The sequence below is a fragment of the Strix aluco genome, chromosome Z, assembly GCF_031877795.1.
Source record: "Strix aluco isolate bStrAlu1 chromosome Z, bStrAlu1.hap1, whole genome shotgun sequence".
Taxonomy (NCBI): Eukaryota; Metazoa; Chordata; class Aves; order Strigiformes; family Strigidae; genus Strix; species Strix aluco.
Genome location: NC_133971.1, coordinates 81,531,346 through 81,553,218, shown reverse-complemented (window position 1 = coordinate 81,553,218; position 21,873 = coordinate 81,531,346). Strand labels below are relative to the sequence as shown.

Sequence of the window (21,873 nt, the reverse complement as noted above, 5' to 3'; positions counted from 1 at the left end):
AATCAGAGAAAACTGCCAAACACTGCAGACAAATTAATGTACTTCTGAGGGTGGATATATTGCCACTATGCTGTTATTTAGATATTAAAAAGTCTATTTTCTTTTAAATGAAAGTGAACCACAGCACACACACAAAAATCTGTCTATCTGATCAGTCTAGACATAAAATCACCCATCTATAAAACACCCCAGGAAGCTAGAAACTCCTTTTGAACATTCTGGGAAATGTGACAATCTCATAACTGACGCAAAAAATGATGCCTAGCTGAAAACTCAGGTTACTCTCTCTCTACCAGGACAAAGAACTGGTTTTTTTTTTCCTTCCTGACTTGGTATCATTATTCATTAATTTTTCCCTCCAGTTGTTTTCAGGGATTGTTGGGTAATTTTTCGCAAAGGTCAGCAGTCTTAAGGCTAATATCAGAGTGGAAATGCTTTGGTGGCAATAAATGCTTTCTGAAAAGCAGCAACTTTTTCCGTTTCTTTACTTCACAATGGCTACAAACTCCTGTCTCTCATCACCTCATGCTGAGCATAATCATTGGCTTGCTCTCAACCAAATCACTCAAGGCTTCAAGAAGGGAAGAAATCCTCCAAAAGGAAGTACAAATATCCTGATATGACCCTCTCACACCCAGCTAGCCAAAGCACCACAGAACTTAAATCCAGGCCAATGTTTATATAGCACAGCAAAAGCATATGCAGTCAACATGCATGCTAAAAGTCAATAGCTCATATTTTATGTCTATAAAATTAATATCAATTCAGCTGTGATCCAAGAAACTGAAGTAAGTGCAGTGGAAGGGAAAAGATGGAAGTTTACAAATATGTATCTTTTCCTTTGGTCCCAGACAACTCTGCTATGCAGACCAAGCAAAAATTCCAGAGCCAGCGGGGATGGACACACTTCGGTATTACATCTCAGGTGTGTATATTAAAAGAAAAAAAAAACAACTTCCAAACTATAGTCAAATTATATAGAGAACACCTTTCCTATTATTTCTGTTAGTACAGCGTCTATGATAATTTTCACTGGAGCACAAAAGAACATTATTTTCTTTATCTGAGCCATCTTCTTGTAGAGTAAGAGGGAACCACTATGTTGCTCCAGCTTCTTATGTTATGGCTACATAAAAAAGAATCCCATATTTCCCTGTTTGCAATATGTAGTCTCATAATTCAACAGGGACTTGAAAACTCTTAAACTTCAAACTACTTCTTAGCACAAAGACTTATATCATTTTTCAGACAAACTCATTATATAAAGCTAACAGGTTTGGGCAAAATGTAAATCAACAAGCTATTTACAAAACTGAACTCCATTTAAACGGCACAGGGAGATGCTACAACAGTCTAAGATAGAAAACACTTTTACAAACGTAAGTATTCTTGTAAAGTTTAAACCAAGTTTTTTGCACTATAATAATTGTACCTGCAGTTTTCCAGGAGCAGAATTGGAGAGTAAGGGATGATACCTACTGTTGCTAAAATCTAATTTTGAAAAATTTTTAAAATGCTTGATATTGAGCTTAGACTGAAAAAAACAAGCTATTATCCAAACAATTCTTCTTTCCTATTGCATATGTTAATTCTCTACAATGAATCAACTGTATTGTCAATAATATTGTTCAAGATGTTTTTTTAAACTTTATCAGTAACCAGAAAAACAACTACAGTGAGAATACAGTTGATAAGAGATTGCTACAGGCAGTAATGGAAAATAAGTCACATATTTGTTGAAACGCTGGAATTTGACCATGAATGGTTCCCAGATGTTAGCACTCTCGCACCACGAGGTCAGATGGAAGTGCTTCTTCATTCCCAACTGCACAGCAGCAAAATGCCTGCAGGGAATGCCAGCTCTGTCCTGCAAGAGCACAGGGTAGCAGGCACTGCCTATTTGCAGAGATCAGCTCTGACTTGCTCACTAGCAAAATCCTGAGTCTGGCGTAAGCATGCACCATCATGGGTAATCACAGCATCAGCTCTCTACCAAGGCATACAGTTTTTCTGGTTTGAAATTTATGACTGTTCACTGCTAAAAGAGAAGATAATCCTCAGCCAGTCTGTTTCCTTACTTGTCTCTACCTATGACTTAACAGTGGTAAGAAATCTTTTCTTGCACTGGACAGTTTAAAGAATAAGGCTCCATGAAAACATATATTTTACAGTTTTAACTGAGAAATCCAAGCAGACAAGAATATGGGACTGCAAATGACCACAGTGGTCATTAAATCGAGTCTTCCATGAACATAAACAACCATAAAATAGCTGCCTAATCTAGAAAAGGCTACAAAAAACACCACCACATACACATCACAAAAGACACTGCACCCTAAGAAAAACTGAAGATCAGCAATACAAAGGTTTGTTCATTTGGACAAAAAAAAAAAAAAAATCAACAGGAACAATTAGTATTGCACTAGGCAATTCATAGACTACTGCTATGTGTATTTATTTACTTAAGCAGCTTTACTCATCTTACAGTCTAAGACAATCACAAGGACTTTCACAGGCTCAACATTTTATAAATTAGTAGCTAATCTTCAGTCTACCTGGGAGGTGAATGTAATTTACAGGCAACAGATAAAATCGAACTTCTGTAAATGGATTCATGTACCAGTAAGTCAGGAAGTGGTGTACAATGTTCACCTGAGATCATCAGAAAAACCGACAAAGCCAGAACACCAACTTCACACTAGTACCAACTTCACATTGGTATCACTCAGATGAAATGAGAAATACACCCCTCTAGTGTAGATTAGAAACTGGTTCCCTGAAATAATCATATTTGAAGTGGAATACAACCAAGATTGGGGCCTCTACCATTGTCAATTCACTATGTGGTTTGGGAAATAAAGTAATTTTTTAAATTGTAGTAAATGTTTATGGAGATTTAACATTCTTTCTATGTGGTATATTTTTATAGTCGAGACACTTTTTTTTCCCAATGAAAAAGTTAATAAATTCTGCAAAAGCCAGTATATCACCATGAATTATCAATATTGAATAGCAACATACTGAAAACTTCAGCATAATGATATGCATCATCAACCATATTGACTAATTTTTAAAGATCAAGACACTCAAGTACCAGTAAGAGCATGAGCACCTCTTTTGATGTACTGTTGGTGTAGTGATTTTACTGGTAAACCAGTTGAAAGGACTACGGAATTAATCTCAGGTCTTTTTACTGCAAATGTTCTTTTTTACTTGTCAATAAACAATTCAGGGAAATTTGGAACTAGCCTTGAAGAGATTATAAGAGGAAGGTTTGTTTCCCTCTCCAAAAATTAAAGCTGGACTCTAGAGGTAGAAAAACATCCTGTTTTTTAGATGCAGTTTAAGATAGAGCTTTCTACATGAATTACTGGCACTAATAACTTACATTTCCTACCCACAGCACATGAAGTACACCCGTGATTTTAAGATATCTGTCTGGCTCAGGCCTGTTCATAAAGTATTCTGGTATTACCAGGGGTTCCATAAAGAACCTGTTACTCTTTCTTTCAAACACCTGCATCAACTTCACAAAAGTACCATGGAAGCTTAACAGAGAGGAAATTTTATTTCCTTGTGTAGATGTCACTTGTCCAGGTTAAACTGAAGTTTGCAAAGCTAAGGTCAGTTTTCATGTTATTTAAGAGTGACTCAGTTTTCTAAAGCCAACGGGAGCTGTCAGTGTTAAAAAAGGACCTCCTAAAAAGGCACAGAAGTATCTTGTGCCATTACAATATTCTTTTTGCAAATACATGCTACCTTATCAAAGATCAGCTTTATGCAAGTAGCGCTTCAACTACAGTTTCAGCAGCATAGAGTGGCAATGGATCACTTCCAGCTTTTCCTTTCAGCTCAGCTAGAGAAAGCACAGCAGAGCTGATGCTGTGCCCTCTTTTTATTCTCCTTTGGTCTATAGCTCGCTCTTTGCATACCACATTTGCCTCTTTCTGAAACTGACTTTTCTAAACTGTGCCGATATACTCAGAGGACCAGTTTACAGCAGCTTGCCTCAGATTCACTGGAGGAAACATGCTTTCTAAAGGAAACACATTTCAATAACTTGAGACTGATGCCTGTTTACAAATAAAACGCTCAAAAATGTTTTTAATAAGTCTTTAAAACTCCTGGAGAACATCAAACTGGCAGAGATCAAAAGGCAAGTACTTAATAAGCCCGTATCAGGTACCTAATCTAAGCATTTTTGTATAGTCAGCTCAGACAGCTAATCCCCGTCTGACATGAGGTCAGTATTGTGGTACAATCTGTTGAGATGTGGTGCAAACATGTGCACTAAGAATTGGACTGATATAAACGGGGCAACACAATGCTCCACTAAAATAACAATACCAAGTGCTGTTTCTGTTCAGAGCATAGGGTACAGGATTGATTCCTATCTATTGCTGGCAACTACATATTTTTCAGGGTAAAAAAATTCCATATAAAAGCAACCTTTAGCTCTGATTTTTCTGACTGGAAGGCTGTTCCAACTTCTCATTTTTCCAGTAGTAGGAAATTTCTGCTCTCCAACATATATTTATTTCTTGCCAGTTATTATGTCAAAATAAAAGTGCTTAAGCTAGGGAACAGAGTAGTTTTAAGTGTGTTCTAGAAGTAAAAGTGAGAACTTCAATTTCAAGGCACTACTGCCTAAAGCACTGAACATTTTTCAGTGACAATTTCAGTACTCTGCCCTGAAAAAAACCCAAAAAACCCTATAATAGATGTATATAACTTACTTAGGCTAGAAAGACAAGTCTTCAAAATTAGGAAAAGCTAAACTTACAGTTGTCAGCATTCATTGTCAACATTAATTTGTTCTTTCTAAACACGTAATACGACTTTTGTCTTTTAACAAAAATACACAGGACCATGCAAGTAGGCTTGGATAAAATATGTGCAGATGCCTTGCAATTGCTTAAACAGTCATAAATCTGTTGTTTACCAAGATCACAATGCTCAACTGTGTATTAATACAGTTTTAGTAACTGATTTCTGAGACTTTCAAGAGAAAAAGTCTAAAAACTTGCCATTTGACTGACTTGATGACCTGGTTATTTTAAAAAACAATGCTTTAGTTGAAACAACCTGAAACACTGTTAAAAACCCCAAACAAATCTTTTAGCATTATTTTTTTTTTTCTGGCTTTCTGTTACTGTTTCTTCTCACTAAGCATCCCTTCAAAAACTCTGAAAGGCTTATTTCAATCAGCTTCTGTGGTTTGGGGTTTTTTATGTCTGACTAGAAATTTTTCCTTTGCCTATCACACCGATCGCCAACACAACACATTGAGGTGTTTCACAAAGCACTACATACTACTTTTGAAAAAGGTGGCTTTCAGACAGGTATGAAAGGAAAACAAAGTCTTTCACAAGCCACAGATACAGTAATAATGCTGTATGTGACACGTGTACCATGCTTGCCAGAAATTAGTTACTCCATAGCGACAGGATTAGCAAGGCCTCAATATCTCAAGTCTCAGCCTCACGCTCAAGGCTCCTCTTCCTTGGACACATGCTTAATCACATCAGCTGGCACCTTACCCTCAACTGAGGATGTGTTGTTAAGAGTACAGATATTTCAAGCACCCACTGCAGCTTTCTATGGGGAAGAAGTTGTATGCCCAACACAGCATCCCATGTTTTCCATTGAACTATAGCTTTTCATCTTTCCTCATGACTTTGGAACCTGGAAAAGCTCCCTCATGAGGCAGCTGCTCCTTTTCTGCCTCTCACCACTGCTGTCCCAACAGGTCCTAGGTATAGCCTGGGAGTGAGGGCAGCTGCTGCCCCAGTCCACACAGCTGTCCTGGCAGGCAGCTGATGTTCTCCCTGCACCATAGCTGAAGAAAGTCCATTTCAGCTTCTCTTAGCCACCCTGTAGCAGAACAGCAATTTCTAGTCAGGAGAGGAATCAATTATATGGGATAAAAGAGTTCTCTTTACCAAAGGGAGTAGAAGTGGTCTTATGGCAACTATTCCACTAAGATAAATGAATGCAATTAATTAATTTCTCTCACATCTAAACTTAAATACCTGTACCAGTATTAAACACTTGAAGTCACCAGGCTGAACACTGCAGGTCAAAGAAAAGGCAATTCTCTTCAGCCAAACCTGTTGCAGCTTTCAGAGCTTCAGAAGCCATTGAAGGACACCTTCATGGGCATTCAACAACCAGCTGTCAGACATCCTAAATGTAGCACTTACTATGAAGCCCTCCTACCATAAACAAATATGGAGGCCTGAAGATAACTGTCAAGCCTGCATGCTGAGTCATTCCTTCAGCTACAAAAGCAACTACAAGCTAAGATTCAAGTTAGCTTTATTTTTTACATGAAAATACCACATTCTTTGAGGATACTGCATCTTTACAGATGCACACACATACATAAGTTTACATACATTTTGTGTTTCATTTCTTTGTTCTGAAGTGCTTTCAGTAAAAGCCAGCTAAAAACATTTGTTCTAAGTAAAGCAAATGTCTAAGAGTTTGTATTAAGGCTGCATAGGAAATAATCTGCCTGTCTTCAAAATTAGATTTGTTTGGCTGCCACCAGGTCCAAAATCTTTTTGAAACTTGGAACCCCACTCAGGGCTTTTTTCTGAAATGTGAAGACTACAGCTGGAGTGCATTATGTAGGAACAGTCTCAGTTTTCAATCACTTTCCTGTCCCATTCAGATCAGAAATCTGAAAATTGTGTCCCACATCCCAAGAGATCTCATACCTGAGTCAGTTGTGGTTTAGCTATCTTGACCAAAATATAAAAACATTTATTTGCTTATACAATGTGGAACTGTACTTACCAAAGACACTGACAGAAAAGGGAGCATCTTTAGCCCAGTGTTAACAATGAAATGGAAAAGGGTCTTAAGCTTCCTATCTTCTGTCCCATATGACTCCTTAAACCCCTAGACTTCTTTGCAATTCTAGGCTTGGCTTTGGTTAGAAATTCCATTTTGGACCAGAGAAAAAAACTTCCCAGCAAGTCTGGTATGTACATTCCTAAAAAGAAGGACTCCTTTCAACTAATTAATGTTCTCTAATGAAACAGCTATTTTGTCAGAGGATTGATTCATGATCAGCTCTAATTTGACTTCTAGAGTAACTATTAGATCAGCATGGCAGTAATTACATTAGCTGTGACCATAGCATTTCCCAAAAAGAAGGCAATAAATTAGAGGTTGATATAGCGAAATCTGACAGGAGCTGGCAGGGCTTGAAAGCTGCTGCTTCATGTTGCATTTCCCAGAAGACACTGACTTGGAAGCAAGTGCTGCTCTGGTATCAGCCCCCGCTCTGTTTCTTGTACAGCCCTCAAGTGGGACAAGAGGAAGAATTATTTTCAGACAACAGAATAAACAAGTATGACTTCAGAGACCTTTTCCTCACTCTCTATTTTAGGCTAAGACACCTCAGGAGACAATTCTTTCACAGAAAAACTATACTGCATTTCTAAAACAGTCAAGTTCACAAATTTACAGAGAATATGCACTACAGTTTGGTTGTTAGACTGGAGACATTTCTTTCCTTTATGTTCTATATCATGCAAGCAGTTATCCTCAAATCAAAGTCAATGCCCTACTTGAGTCAAGCATAAAAAATGTGGCAGGAGTAAGCATTATGCTCATTAAGCAATTCTTTGGGCAACTGTCACACAAGAAGCTCCACAGTGTATGTTTACTCTTTCCATTGCTGAAAAAGCCCAGGCTTGACCCACGTCAGAGCCTAAATTAAGAATTATAACAATAATCACAAGAACCAAATGGTTAGGCATTTTCTTAACTCTAAACTAACAGAATAATGAGTTTGCAAAATACTATTTTCCTATACAAAATCTGAATACAACAGTTCCTAAAAGCAAGTTGTGGCTGTTATGGGAGAAACACAGATACCGCAAAATAATCAACTGCAATGCCATGTCTCTCTTCTGTTCCCACCATCTGCTAAATCAAACCAAAACAGAAATCCTAAATTCTAACAGCATCAAAATTTTCATCATTCACTTTGAAACAAGTTGCAGGTGTATATCGAACAAGAAGAGAGAAGTGAATGACTCTCAGATCAGTACCATTCCCCCCATTAGCACAGCCTGAAGAAGAAACTACTTTTCTAACAGTCATCAACCTGAATCACCTCCGTTGCACCTAGCCACATTTTGAGAACTTCATTCTAAAACAAACATTTTCACTTTATCGTTAAAAAAAAAGGTTGGGGGGAACTGAAAAAAGCAACTGATATATCAGAGAGCAAGAAAAAATAATTCAAGTCTGATTTTGCCATATCGAAAAAATATATAGATAAGTAGTTTTCTGAAGTAATTTCTTCATATTTTTGTTATTATGTGTCTTGCAGGAATTCCAATTTTGGGTTATAAACAAGGATTCCTAATTGCAAACCCTAATTGCAGTTTCATATTTTTAAAATTGCTTAGATTTTTTATAGAAGCAATAGACCACACACTGCACAAATGTGGCTTCAGACAGAACAACAGCATAAACATTCCGAGAACATCTTTTTCCTGCAAAACTAGACTTCTATTCCTTTAAGAAAGTCTTGTTTTCTTTAAAAAGTCAGAGATATGAAAATCTGAGACAAGTGAACAGACTGGGTGACTAAAAATGGTCATATCTTTTATGCCCATTTTGCTTTTACGAAACTGAGCACATTTTCTGGATGGATAATGCAGCTTCCAGAAAGAAATCAGAGAGGTTCAAGCTATAAATCAGTCAGATGAGAAGGCAGCTATAATGTAGCTTCATGAAAAAAGGCAAACCAAGCTGAGCAGCTCAGAAGTTAAGCTAAAAAATTTTCAAAGGGTAAGATAGTTTTAATACTCAGAGCTACTTAACCTTTGAGATAACAGTAGCAAATGAAAATTACTTCAGACATTTACATGGCTTTAAAAACATCACACTAGTTACATCACAAAAAGCTGAAGAGCTATGGTCTCTTGTTACACTGGTGGTCAGGGAGTGGTCAAAAGATCATTACCATCATTTTGCTCACATAGTGTACAAGGGTGAAGACAGCAGGAGGGACATGAGGAATTCACTAGGTCAAATACGGTTAAATGCTTTATAGTTTTACTGAAAGATTTATCTTTTATTTTGCTTTATAGCTAGCAGGATTATTTTAGTCTCTTGCTGGTGGTGACCTCATGTTTTGCACCAAACTTTATTTGGTAAACAACCACAAAAAAATTTATATAACGACTGGATTTAAATGCCAGAGGTGACAAAACTAACAGACTGGGGCCTGCTCCAAAGTCTGAGCTTGCAAGAGAGGCTTTATGACCCAGATTAATGAATTTATTTGAATCTTTGAAGGGCACAGCAGGGTTCAGGATCAAGCTGATTTCATGATAGATTTTAAAGCTTTATTCCTACCAAAGGTAACAAACATTAAGAAGTCCGACAATGTGCGTTCATTTTGAAAACTGAAGAATTGAAAGATAACCATGGTATTAATTCACAGAATTATGTCAGAACATAACCAGAAACTAAACTGAGACACTGTTCAAAATTACTAAAAACTTTAAGATGCAAGAGAACAATTTTCATATTGCAAACAGTTTTTAGTTCATGTATGTTTAGCTCCAAAGAAGAGAAAAAAAATATTTTCCCATGGCTCCAGCACTCACTCATTTGATCTGCAGGTAACACGCATCTTCCTTGTGTTATCTACACGCAGACATTAAGGTCTGGTTAAGCAAGCATCTTTGACAATATAGACTTTTCAACTCTTCAAACTCCTTTAAATGTAAAAGATACTAGCAACTCTGGAACTTTGCCAGGTCAAGCATCTGCAACTACTGAAAAGAGCCTACTTTCAATATCAAACCCTTAGGCTGTTTCCTGAAACAGGAAGCATTTGTCTACATAGTGACTGTATATTTATTTTACTACAAAAATGCTTACCAAAAAAAAAAAAAATCCCACCCTTCCATACTTTGGGCAACTAGATGTGCATTTCCTGCAGAAAGTTAATGCTATGATAGCAATAGCTAAAAAAAGTACTCATGAATTGTAAAGTCAGTGCAGAATTTTAATTCGAAGTGTAAATAATTCCAAGAATCACTATGAACATATTTTCTTACCAGATGTTGGCTGTTATACCTTAAAAAAACCAAACAAGCAGCAAAATGGCTGCTGCTTTTCCTTGGTGATACACTACCACAAGCACAAAACACAGACTTGCAGAACTGCCATAATCTTACAGTACACAGCAAAACCTCTTTATAGTTACTTGTTTAAAATGGAATAATTGGAATCAGTTTGGTCTAATAGAAAACAAAACATTCCACAACCAAGGAACAGTTTGATTTGTCTCTCAGTTTGCTGAGAATTAAACCAAGAGTTTCCTGGTGTACTGCAATTCTGAATGTAAGCGTCATTTGCGTACAATTGCAACAAATTGGCATTACTTATAAGAAGGGAAATACTAATATACCAGTTTATCTTAAAGAAATTAATGACCTTGTTTAGACATTATGAGCCTGTTTAAGGCCACAATTTGCTGCATATAAGTAATATTTATTGAAGATCAGATTCTTCTACCTGCTTCATATGTTCTTTACGTTTAACTCCATATATAGCAGGAATCAAGGTGCTTTCTAGGTGGCAAGGAGTATAATCAGCTTAGGCAGATTTTTAAAAGAAAAAAAAAGAATTTTAATTTAACCAGTCCTAATGGCTGAAGGAAGCTACCTGAGCATTCTATGACTTGTGGCAGTTGACACCATTCAAGACAAAAACGTAAGCTCAAATAACATAGTTTATCTGTGCAAGCTGACTCTAAATAACTGTCTTAATGGGCTTGCTTGTGTTCAGTGAGAGAAGAATCAGTGTTCATAAAGTTCTGTTCATGCGTTCCTTAGACTTCACATTTAAAAAAGGAAAGCTTATTTACACACACAACCTACACCATCAAGCACTGGTTTAAATTGAACAATCCCCTTGAAGGTATGTCAGAATCTGAAAGCAGTTTCTGCTTCCTCAGCCTAAGATTTATTGTCTAGTAAAGAAACAAAACTCATAGCAGCTCTCAATACTTTGAGTAGATCAAATAACTGGAAAGTAATTCTGATTTTTACAGCTGTCATTATCTTAAACTGAAGTTTGATTTATAAATTTTCAATCTTTACTTCTGTACCACAGCTTATGTATGTTTTTAAAGAGGTACACATATAGAAAAATACCAGATTATGAATCTACCTAAACTACTACTTGTTGTCAAAAGATTCCTCATGGAAACTAGGGTCCTGATTTTGTAAGCCTTTTCATATACCTTCTCAGAACTGGGTGCTAGATAATCCCAATGCCAATTTATCAGAACAGAGTCAGAGAAGATATATCATACCTTGTTAGCTTTCAGGACAATCTCCAAAGATAATAGCATTCAGAAAGATAACTGAAATGGGTGCACTGAGCTTTACAATTTGTCTTGCATCTACTATCATATTAGGGAGGAAATGGTTAGTTTAAAGGGTCTGGTTTCTGAACGATCAGTTCAGATGTTTCACAGAAATATTTACGTGGCTAGACTCATAACACCACAAAACGCCCTAACAGATTATCTTGATCCCACTCCTTTGGCAAATCTTAGGAAGAATGGTGAGTTCCTAAGATCAAGCAGAGTTTTTATAGGTATTGCATGGAGAAGTTCACATTTCTTTTGCAATACTCTTTTCAAGCATTTGACAGAAATAGTCTGGCATTATTTTCTCCCTCTTAGTTTATCATGTCATACACACATCAAAAGACTAAGCTGCCAGTCTGCCTTAACATGCAGAATGAGCAGCTTCTGGGAGTCAAATGTTTTCTTGTACTGCTGGAGGTCCAGGGTGTAACTTGCAAAACCAGTCAGCTCCAATGCACAGTATGCCAATAATCATTACCATAGAACAGATATCCATTAGTGTGCTGAGCAGAGCTATACACTGTAAGAAATACTATCAAAAACTTAAATTACATGTCATGGCACATCTGCACACAGTATTTAGGAAGGGAGGGCCTTTAATGTCATTTCAACATGATTTGGAGAAGAAATTGTGGAATTAAGTCAGTGTTATCAATCCTCTTCAGAGCTAGATTCATCTTCCTGGTCAGAGAGCTCAGCAACAGGAAAGCGCAGGATGGCTGCCACCCCTGTCAGCTGGCCAAGCTGCTCTCCGGACACATGAAGGCTGGAGAAAATGCGTACTGTGCCCATGTTCTCCCGCACGCTATCTACCAATTTAACATATCGGGCACGTGTAGCCACATCCTGGTGCCGGAAAAGCTCATCGCTGATCAGCAACGTATCGATGGCCATGGCTTCGTTGGCCTTCTCCACATGTTTTAGACCATAAAAAGCACGGTCAGGCTCATGCTGCAGCATTTTATAGAAGTCATCTAAGGCTTTGACCTCACCAGCTGCCTTAGTGTCAGAGAGACGGCTAGTTACAGCTGGGTCGCAGAGGGCTTCCTTCAATGCGTATTTATGTCCCGAAGAAGAGTGGACCTAGAGTAAAAAAAAGTCAAAGGTTTGTTGGGTTTTTTTTTAAATAAAAAGGACCATTTTCTTGATTAGCTAATCACAAAGAGCTTCCACTATACATAATAATTTCCTTGACTAGTAATCAAGATAAATACCTTTTTCTTGAAACCCACACAATTCTTTTCTTAAAAGATCCCTCCTGCAACCCAAAGCCTATACCAAATCCCTTAAACTGTATTTTAAGAAATGCAGGAAAGCTGTTTCTCTTATCCAAAGACTGTGTTAAATATGCAAGCTGTTTCAGAGAGTGCCCAAGTAGGGCCACTTGAAACTACTATAAAACTAAGACTTAAGCCTCTCCCTTTTCAAGCATTGAAGAAGAGGAAGACCTCTTAAGACTGAACACATATAGTGCAAAAGCATCAAGTCTTGCACAACTGCACAGCTACTGTGCTTGCAAAGCTGTGAAGTACATTTGATACAAACGCAAAAGGTGGCTTCTTAGTGCAGTGTGTCTCCTAAACTTCGTGACCAAACTACTGGGACACGCTTCCCTGTGCTGCCCACCAGCCTTTTGCAAGCACATATTACAGGCTCCAATTAAAAAATGATACAAGTATCCTTACGAAAAGAAAAACTTATTTTAGGCTCCCAGTTTGCCTGTTTCAGTGAAAGGCAAAAAAATCCACTCACTCACTCAATGAGATGACTAAGGGAACAGGAAAAAATGCTTTGTCCTGTAAAACCTTTAACTATGTAGTATAAAACTAACAAAATTAACTGACCTATCGCATATCCAGGTACTTGCTTTTAAAAAGCTTTAGAAAGCTGTTATTAAACATGCATGCTATACAAGCTGACAGATTAACACTACAGCTATTTTCCAACTTGTACTTCACTCTTAATCAAAGATTAAATATGCCTTTATAGTGAGTTTGAAACATTTAATACTTTCTCTACTACACACTAAGGTATCCTAGAAAGGAACCATCCCTGTATCTTGCATAACTACCTTATAGTTTGTGAGGCAGGAAAATAATTTCCTTTTACTCAGACAAATGTATGTTCTCTGGTAAGTGTATTATTTCCCATCACCCTCGTCGTTATCTTTTATTATTACAGACAGCTCTTAAGCCTCTTTTTACCCACTCTGGAGACTGTTTAGCGCCTTACCTGTAGGAACTTGGACCTGTTCTCCAACAGAAGCTTGTTGTCAGTCTTGACCGCCTGCTGGAACATGTAGTCACAAAACTGCTCCCGTACAAAACCTGGGCTAGCCACCAGTACACACTTCACTACCTCAAAGTTGATATGCCGCTGGATGGCTTGCACCACCTGCTCGTAAAACCTCTCCAGGGCCCGGTCGTGCTGACTGCAGTTCCCTTTCCGCTTGCGGGGGATGTTCACCTCCACCTTGGCACGGGTAAGCGTCATGCTTGGAGTGACCAGGCAGACGTGAGCCAACCCTTCCTGCATGACCACAGCTGCCACATCGGCGCTCCAGGCTGGGTCGCAAGCCTGCTCAATGCGCTCCAGCACCACGCTGTCCCACTGCTTCTTTGCCAGTGTGAACTGCCGGTTGGGCTCCAGCTCGATGGTGTGGTAGGCCCCCATCTTGACATACTCATTCTCTTGGATATTAGTGCCCTTCACCCGCAGCTGGCAGGCCTGTGAGTCAAAGTCAATGGCCTCTACGCAGAGGGTGAGGGTGGTGCGGATACGGTTGCTGCCCACGCTGCCCGTGGCCGACTCGGTTTGCACCTTCCGGATGGTGGAGGCCCGCAGGCTGTCACCCACCTGCAGCAGGTTGTAGGTGTGCCACATGTCCTCGGGCTCCTCGGGGATCAGGGTCACCTGTCCCGCATTATCCTTCTCCAGGTCCTTCCTCACCAACTTCATCCTGGCGGTTCCTTGCGCCGCCGCGCCCGCCCCCCTCCCCCGGTTTCCCCTCAGCCGCGGCGGCAGCGGCCAGCAGGCCTACTCCGGGAGGCCTAGCGGCGCGACACGCGCGCTCCCGGCCGGCGGATAGCCGGCCTAGCTCGGGCCGCGATGGACAGCCTTTACCGAACACCGGCCTGCCCCGGGCCCGCAGCGAAGCCCGGACTGAACCCCAGTCGCGGCGAGGCGGCTCCTCCAAGAACTCGCAGCCGGCGCCTCGCCCAGCTCAGCGCGCATGCGTAGGGCCCAGCCGCCCCAGGCGCATGCGCACAGCCTGCCCTAAAAGGCACCGCCCGGAGGCGCGCACACACCCCCCCCCCCCCGCCACTTTGCCTCTGCGCCCGGCACGCCTGCGCACGGTCGCATCCTCCCCGGCGCCTCCGCATCAGGACCCAGCGCATGCGCAGAGGTGCTGCGCGCAGAGGTGGCGCCCGGTGTCGCGGGCTGTGGTGGAGGCGCGGCCGGGGTAACCTGCCGCCTCCTGCCCGCCGTCAGGGGAGCCGGCGCAAGCCAGAGCCATGCGGAGATCTGCGCAGGGAAGCCTTCGGGGGGGCACTAGGAGGTAGCCACGATGCACCTGTGTGCGCAGGAGAGCGCTGTAAATTGATGTGTGTCCCAGCTACAGTCTCCGTGTGTGAGGCGGGAGGGGGTCGGGGCCCGCGCTGCTTTTCCTCCAGCTCTTTACAGTGACGATTCAAACTGTCAGAGGCTTCTAACAGTCTCTCACGTTTGAGAAGAGGGGGGAAAAAAAAAAACATAGAAAACAAAAACTAAGCAGTTGTGGAAGGTTATGGTTACAGAACGAGAAGTAGATGAGAAAGGTACGGCCAAGAAGCCAGGTTTCTGGGTGTGGTAAGTGAAAGCCGTAGTACCTCAGAGTCTGGGAGGACAGGCGGTACTACTTAACGGCTGCTGGTGCGTGAATGAGGCAGCTCGTCTGACAGCCGCCACCGAGTGAAATGAGAACCAGACCCAGGCAACATTAAAACCTGAACTGTTACTTTGACATTGCTCTTAAACGGAACTTCAGTTTAAAAGTTTTTGGTTAACCGTGCAAGTTTCACTTCAGCCTGTACTGAAACTTGACCTGCTTCCTGACTACTAGTTCATCAGAATGAGGTAGTTCAGAGAGGCTTCAGAGGCAGATAAACACTTTTCAAATGAAGTTTGATGGTGACAAATGGAAGTAATATGCCTTGCAAAACCACACAGATTAGTTCAATTATATCTGCACAGAACAGGGACCCGAACAGTAACTACACAGCTCAATTTGCAGCCTAGACAAATCTAACAAGCCAGAAATAATATTAAAAAAATGACATTATGCAAGTACTGCAGCTTATTTTGAAACAGTGTACGATGCTGAAAACTCCAGAATGAACGTTGCAAATTTAGAAAGAATGAGGAAAAGAATGGAGAATAGAAAAAATGCTTCTATGAAGAATGATTCAAAAGAACAAAAAAAATTGAGAAAGTAGACAAACTAATGTGCCTTGATAAGTGTATCAGGGCAACTGGAACAGATACAGTAAGTTTGGAATGTCTACATATTCAGTCTCATAACTAAAAAACATGAGGACATCCTCTTAAGAGATGAGAAAGTGGCAAATTGTTAAAAAGAAGTTTCTGATTTCTTTATTTCTTTTTTCTGAAAAAAACATTGTGGATTATGGAATTTGCTGACTTGGAAAGGTTTTGGAGTCAAGGTTTAATGAGATAGAAGGCTACTGTGAGCAAAAATCATCCCATATCTCCCATTACAGTATACATACACATTTCTCTCAACTATCTAGCACTAGTGAGTTGTGACAGGACACTGAACTCAGATCTGGCCCAGTAATGTGCATTCCTTGTTTCTAAGCTTGATACTGATGTAAAAACAACTTTATCAGATATTACATAATAGGATTTATTTATGAGACCTCAGATTCTCTTCCTGTGAGTACACATGCTTAACTCTGTTAGCATGAATGGTTTCACAGAAGGAAGCTGGACCACCCAAGGGAATATAATATAAGCACACCTATAAGTAATTGTTTCATTTGGGCTTGTACGTACTCATAATCTTGTATTAATGTTTTGTGGTTTAGGCAGAGATTGTGTATTCAGCTTTTCTTTAGGAGTTCCTTTCACTTATCTATGTAAATGCATGGTGAATTTATGGTGAATTTTCTTCTTTATGTTCTTTGTAATTATTAAATTGCAAGGGTTAACCTCATGCTATTCTTTCAAGAAAAGTTAGCTGTAGTGCGTATTTACCTTCCACGTTAATATTTATTTTATTTTTCATTCTTTTGCTGCTGTGTATTTACAAACTTTTCTCTGCCTGTTGGTTCCGGTCTAATTTTTACAAGCAGCCTCACATCCCTGGAGATAAAGGTTGCAGGTTGGCATCCAGTACCATCCAGTAGAAACTAAACATTCAGTTCATGCAAGCAGGTGACTTGCTGCATTAAAAAACCCAAACACAAACAAGAAAACCCCAACCCAAAATGAACAACCACCTTGAAACAAAGTTGCCACTCAACGTATTAAATTGACTGTTGTAGAAAGAGATATTGAGATGCACAGAAGTCTTCTCAAACAAACAAATAATGAGATTTTATACAGTTATGAACAGTGATCTGCAAGTTTTTAGTGGCAACTCTAAACTTCAATGATATATCCACAATTAGCAAGACCATCGCCAACTTACAAAGGAAAACATTTACTAGTCATGATGCTTTGCCTACTCTGGTAAAAAGTAAGTACTGGGTATTGTTATTTGTTTGAATATGTTAAAGAATGAGTAGTAGAAGAAAAACAACATTTCCAAAAATTTAAGAACCATATAACTAAGTTTGTAAGTTCATACTAGTTTTGCTGATGTTGGGGAGAAATGAATTTGACCCCAGTACAGCAAAAACAAGTGGATACTTTTAACTCTACATACAGTTTTACCATAAAAGTTCAAAATTACATGGTCTGTTCCAGTCTTGGTAAATGATTAAGACTAAATGTAGAACCTGAGAGTTCGTGCCATTTATCACTTTTTTTTTTTTTTAAAAGAAATAGGTACTAATAATTGCAGCAATTTGGCATCCATTTTCAGACCTTCTTAAGCACAGTACAAGACAAAAATAGTAACAGCATATATTCACAGGGATTTTGGAGCCATGCTGTTTTTGTAATATTAGTTTGAAAACATTTGAGACACAGTGCCCTACATCTTCAAGTCTTGATCAGCTGCCTTATGAAGGTGGGTTGTGTACAGATTTTTAGACAAGGAGAGGTCATGTTCATAGGAAACCCTTTCTCCCCCACATTATAGCCATTTTAGCTGGAATTCATGCAAACATGCTTAAGTCCTGGATAAGAAAAACTAGTGGGAAAGAATCTCAAATATCTGCTGAGAAATGTTGGACATCATTGTTGCAAGAGCAAAGGAAGATAAAAGATAAAGATGGAGAGGGAAACAGGAAAATAGGAGGTTTTTATGCTTTGCCTTTATCCTGTGTCTGTCCTGCCTTTGCAGACTCTGGACAGAGACCACTTCATTTTCTGCATACAGTTCTGTCTTTTTGATTACTGGTCTTTCCTATCGTAAAGTTGAGTACTCTTAATCAGTACCAACAACATGATCATCACCAATGAGGAGAGAATTCCAGGAGGGAATGCATAAAACTGTAAGTGAAGAAGCATTAAAAAATAATGGAACCCTTTGGATTGGTTTCTTCCTTTCTCTTCTGTTGAAACATAAAGCAGGGGAAAACTTTAGCAGATCCCTAGTCAAACTTACACTGAGGCCAGGTGAAGTAAACCTCAACCAACCCTCACAGGTGTTTATCCAACTTCATCAAAACTCAGTAGAGATTATGCAGGGGTGGGTTTTTTTGATAGCCTGTTCTAGCAATTCATTACCTGAAGAGTAAGAAAGTTCTCTCGGTGTTACCTAAGTTTTTTGCACAGCAAATTATGTTGATTTTCTCTTGTCCTTTGTTGGACATGGAGAACCAGCTATTCATCAATCTCCTTGTAAACCAACACATCCAATATAGAAAGTTATGATTGAGTGTCACACAAAACAAAGAAAACATTGACATTTAGAAGAATATTCTCACTAATAATACTTTGGTAAAAATATGTATTTGAAATGCTTAACACTTTGTCCTTAGGTTTCTCTCTTCTAGATAAACAAGCCTAACTCATTCAGTCTTTCTTTGCAGATAATTTTCCTCAGCCCTTATCAGGCTTGTCACTTTTCTGTGCACTTCTGACTGTCTGTCTGCATCTGTCAGACTTCCTGTACTCAAGATTCTCAGGGGCCTCACCAACACCAAGTTGAATTAAAAAAAAATTCTGTATAAATACACAGACATACACCTGTATGCACCTCCTTTATCCTATTGTTTTTGTCTGCTAGTGCATGCCAGATTATTTGCCTTTTTTTCTTTTAAAAAAACAGGAGCATGTAATTACATTGCATTTATTTTTTTATTCCACTGTAATTTTAAAACCCCTTGTCCTTATTTTTATGACATTTTGACTTCTTTATGGAGAACTACTTCTCTTATTTATTGCTAACAATTTGAATCACATTCCTGGTATCTGTAATGCCTCCTCTTATTTCTAGGTGCATTCTATTTCACACCAACTTAAAAAAACCCCAAACATAACCAAAAAAATCCCCCAAAAGCAAAAAAAAATTTAGTAAGACCCTAACAGATCTGTATGGGACCTACTCTTGAGATGTTTTCCTATCTGACAATAAACCTTTTTGTCATTATTGGTGAATTATCTGCCAGCAGTACCAGTGGCAACTTTGCAACTCTGAAGGGAAGTTGTGGCACACTGAATTGTTACCACTTTACAAAGCCTCCTTCTGTGAAGGAACACAAACAAAAGAATATCACTGTGTAATAAAAGTAATAAAAAGACATCTATGAACAAGGGCTAAATATGGCACACCAAAGTATGACATTCAGATTTTCACATTTTCTTGTATCTGTTCTTGCACAATAAGCACAGAGAGAAGAGGGAAAAGCCCTAGTGTTGCCTTTTCCCCACTTGCTGTCGCCTGCATCTTGACAATTCTTATGAAATTGATTTCTTCCTCTGTACTGCCTCAGGTTCACTGTGTGCTGCTGGGGAGCTCAGTGTCAAAATCTGCAAGCACATGTATCCCAGCACTGCCTTAGCCTATTTCCCACTTCTTGGGTTCCCCTGATTTTCTCTCCTAATTGTTACTACAGATTGACTAGCTAGGGGGATTGTTCCTTACGGTACTTTTTTTCTTTTTTTTTTTTTTCTTTCTCTGAAAAAGCAAGTAAGTCCCTAACAATAAATGAAACCCTAAAAGGAAATATTACATATTCCATCTCCGGATGAATTCATCTCTCTGAAGTTAGATGGGTTCAGTTAACCTCTTCCTCACTTCCCCTTTTACCACTCAGAACATCTGAAAGCCAAACGAAGGAAAGCAGAAAAGCTACCCTAATTTTAAAAAAGTTGCTAGGTACACCTCTCTTCCCAAGCCAGATTCAGTCATAGTATTTCTCTCATTCATCCTCATCTAGCGGCGCCCCCGGCTTCTAGAATTGGTTTAGGGATTAAAGTTCCCAGAGAGAAGCAAACCGAAGTCCCTCACGGGCTCCAGCCGCAGGGCAGCTCCAGGGAGGGCATTCCCGGGGCAGGGCATTCCCGGGGCAGGGGCAGGTGGAGGGATCGGGGAGGGGGGACGCGGTCACTCGGGTGCCAGCCCCCAACATCTTCACCCCCGTCCCGCAAGGAGCAGAGCTGCTTTCGGGACCTGGGTCTTCAAAGCAAGACAGAAAGAGGGCTTTGCTCACCTGTCAGCATCCAGTAAGAGGCAGCCATGCCTGGGCTCCTGCGAGCCCGGGGCCGGGAGCCCGGGCCGAGGGCAGGGGTGGCGGGAGCGGTGCTGCGCTGCCAGTGGAGTTCAGCGCTCTGCGCCGCCCGTCCGCCTTGCAGCCGAGTTAGGCATTTCCTGTTTGTTATTCTGTCTTTACGTTGTTTCTTCGCATGAAGAAGAATTTAGCTTCCTCCCCCCGCACACAACTTTCCTCCCACCCACCCCTCAAAGACCTCTGAGCTTTGGAAACCTCCCCGTAAAACTAGCCCAGCGCTAAAATGTACAAATAAAGCCAAATCCGTCCCCCGCCCCCCAAGCCTCCGGCTGCAGCCCTCGGAGAGCACGGCAGACCTTAAAGGGACATCTGCCCGCTCATAATTAATGAATAAGTGTCTCCCGCCGGACAGCCCCTCTCCCAGTAGGGCAGGAGAGAGCTAGGCGTGCTCCACGGCCACCTCTCTCGCCCTTCTCAGGAGGAAAAACACCTCGTTGAGGTTGGGGTGTGTTTGGCTGGTCAGGTTTAATTTCTCTTACATCACCCCTTAAAAACGCACTCTACGGCCAGTCATTTGCCTGCAGCAGGAAGCCAGTCACCCCTTGCCCATTCTCAGCGCCTCTAGGGATGCAGTAACTCTTCAGAGAGCGGACGATTTTCTCGAGTCTTTGCGTCTCTTTGCTGCGTAGAGGAAATACGGGACAACTAACTGCCTTTGCCCTCACCTACTGAACATTTGCATGGCATCCCTTCCCCCTCTTTCCCTGCCCCCTGAATGACTTCACTAATAAATAACTGAATAAATCGCAAAGGTAATAATCAGCCAGATTCAGGCCTGTGAGTAGGGATTTTCAGGGTTCATTAAACACTCAGTAAAAGAACAACTTTCAGGACTTTTCTTTTTGTGTTTACCAGAGTGATGCTCAGTGGAGTGACATCCCTTCAGCAGTGTCTGAGTTCTCGCACTGGACCTGGTGAAAAAATCATTTTGTTCTTCATAAAACAAGAGAACCCATGGTACCTCAAGCAAGAAAAAGAGAAATCAAAATACTTTATGAGGATCTGGAGATCTTGGTGCTATTAGAAAAATCCCCCATTTTTTCTTTGAATTGGAGCAAAGAATTTGGTGAGTTAAGTGGAAGTTAGTGGAATTTGTGCAAGTTCCCCAGAGGCTAATAAACTACGGCTGTTAATCATCACTGTAATAGTTAAATACATCTTGCAACTTTTGTCTTAATTTTATGAGAACACTTTGGGTGCACCTTGTAGATTTGTGGAAATTTTAGCCAACTGCACAATTTCAAAGCTATGTTTAAGAGCAAAGGTCCTCATTCAGTAATAATTTATGCATATGCTTGCCTTTACACAGTATAAAATATATTTAATTACCACAGTGGGACTACTCAAAGTTGATGAACTTAAGCACATGTGTAACTTTTGCTGAACGAGGATCTGAGCTCTGTTGGTACCAGTTTAAAAGACTAGATACATTTTTCCAGTTAAAGGTTTTAGCATAAAATTAAAGGAAACCAAAATGGCATTCAAACTAAAAGAAGACTGAGATTTTGGAAAAAGCTGTAATTTAATTGTTTGGAAGTGAGTTGTATTACTACT

At 40.1% G+C, this 21,873-nt stretch overlaps 2 protein-coding genes across 4 annotated transcripts in view; both read right to left on the bottom strand.

The window, feature by feature from the left end:
• Window positions 1–20,445, bottom strand: part of ITGA1 (integrin subunit alpha 1) — a 75,210-nt gene extending 54,765 nt beyond the window's left edge. For all 3 annotated transcript variants that reach the window (XM_074812492.1, XM_074812493.1, XM_074812495.1), the window contains exon 1: window positions 20,242–20,445. In XM_074812492.1, coding sequence (XP_074668593.1) covers window positions 20,242–20,269 — 28 coding nt within the window. In that variant the 5' untranslated portion in view covers window positions 20,270–20,445. The remainder of the gene's footprint in view (window positions 1–20,241) is intronic.
• PELO (pelota mRNA surveillance and ribosome rescue factor) lies at window positions 9,353–14,670 on the bottom strand. Its single transcript, XM_074812296.1, has 2 exons — window positions 13,649–14,670; window positions 9,353–12,499 (listed from the first exon to the last, which is right to left on the bottom strand). Exons 1-2 carry the CDS (start codon window positions 14,372–14,374, stop codon window positions 12,068–12,070), a joined length of 1,158 nt encoding a protein of 385 aa, XP_074668397.1. The 5' UTR covers window positions 14,375–14,670; the 3' UTR covers window positions 9,353–12,067.
• Window positions 20,446–21,873: the final 1,428 nt, after the last annotated feature.

Coding starts and splice junctions, on each gene's coding strand:
- PELO (XM_074812296.1), bottom strand. CDS start 14,374: ATGAAGTTGGTGAGGAAGGACCTGGAGAAGGATAATGCGGGACAGGTG. Junction 12,500..13,648: donor ACAGGTCCAAGTTCCTACAG/GTAAGGCGCTAA, acceptor TTTTTACTCTAG/GTCCACTCTTCTTCGGGACA.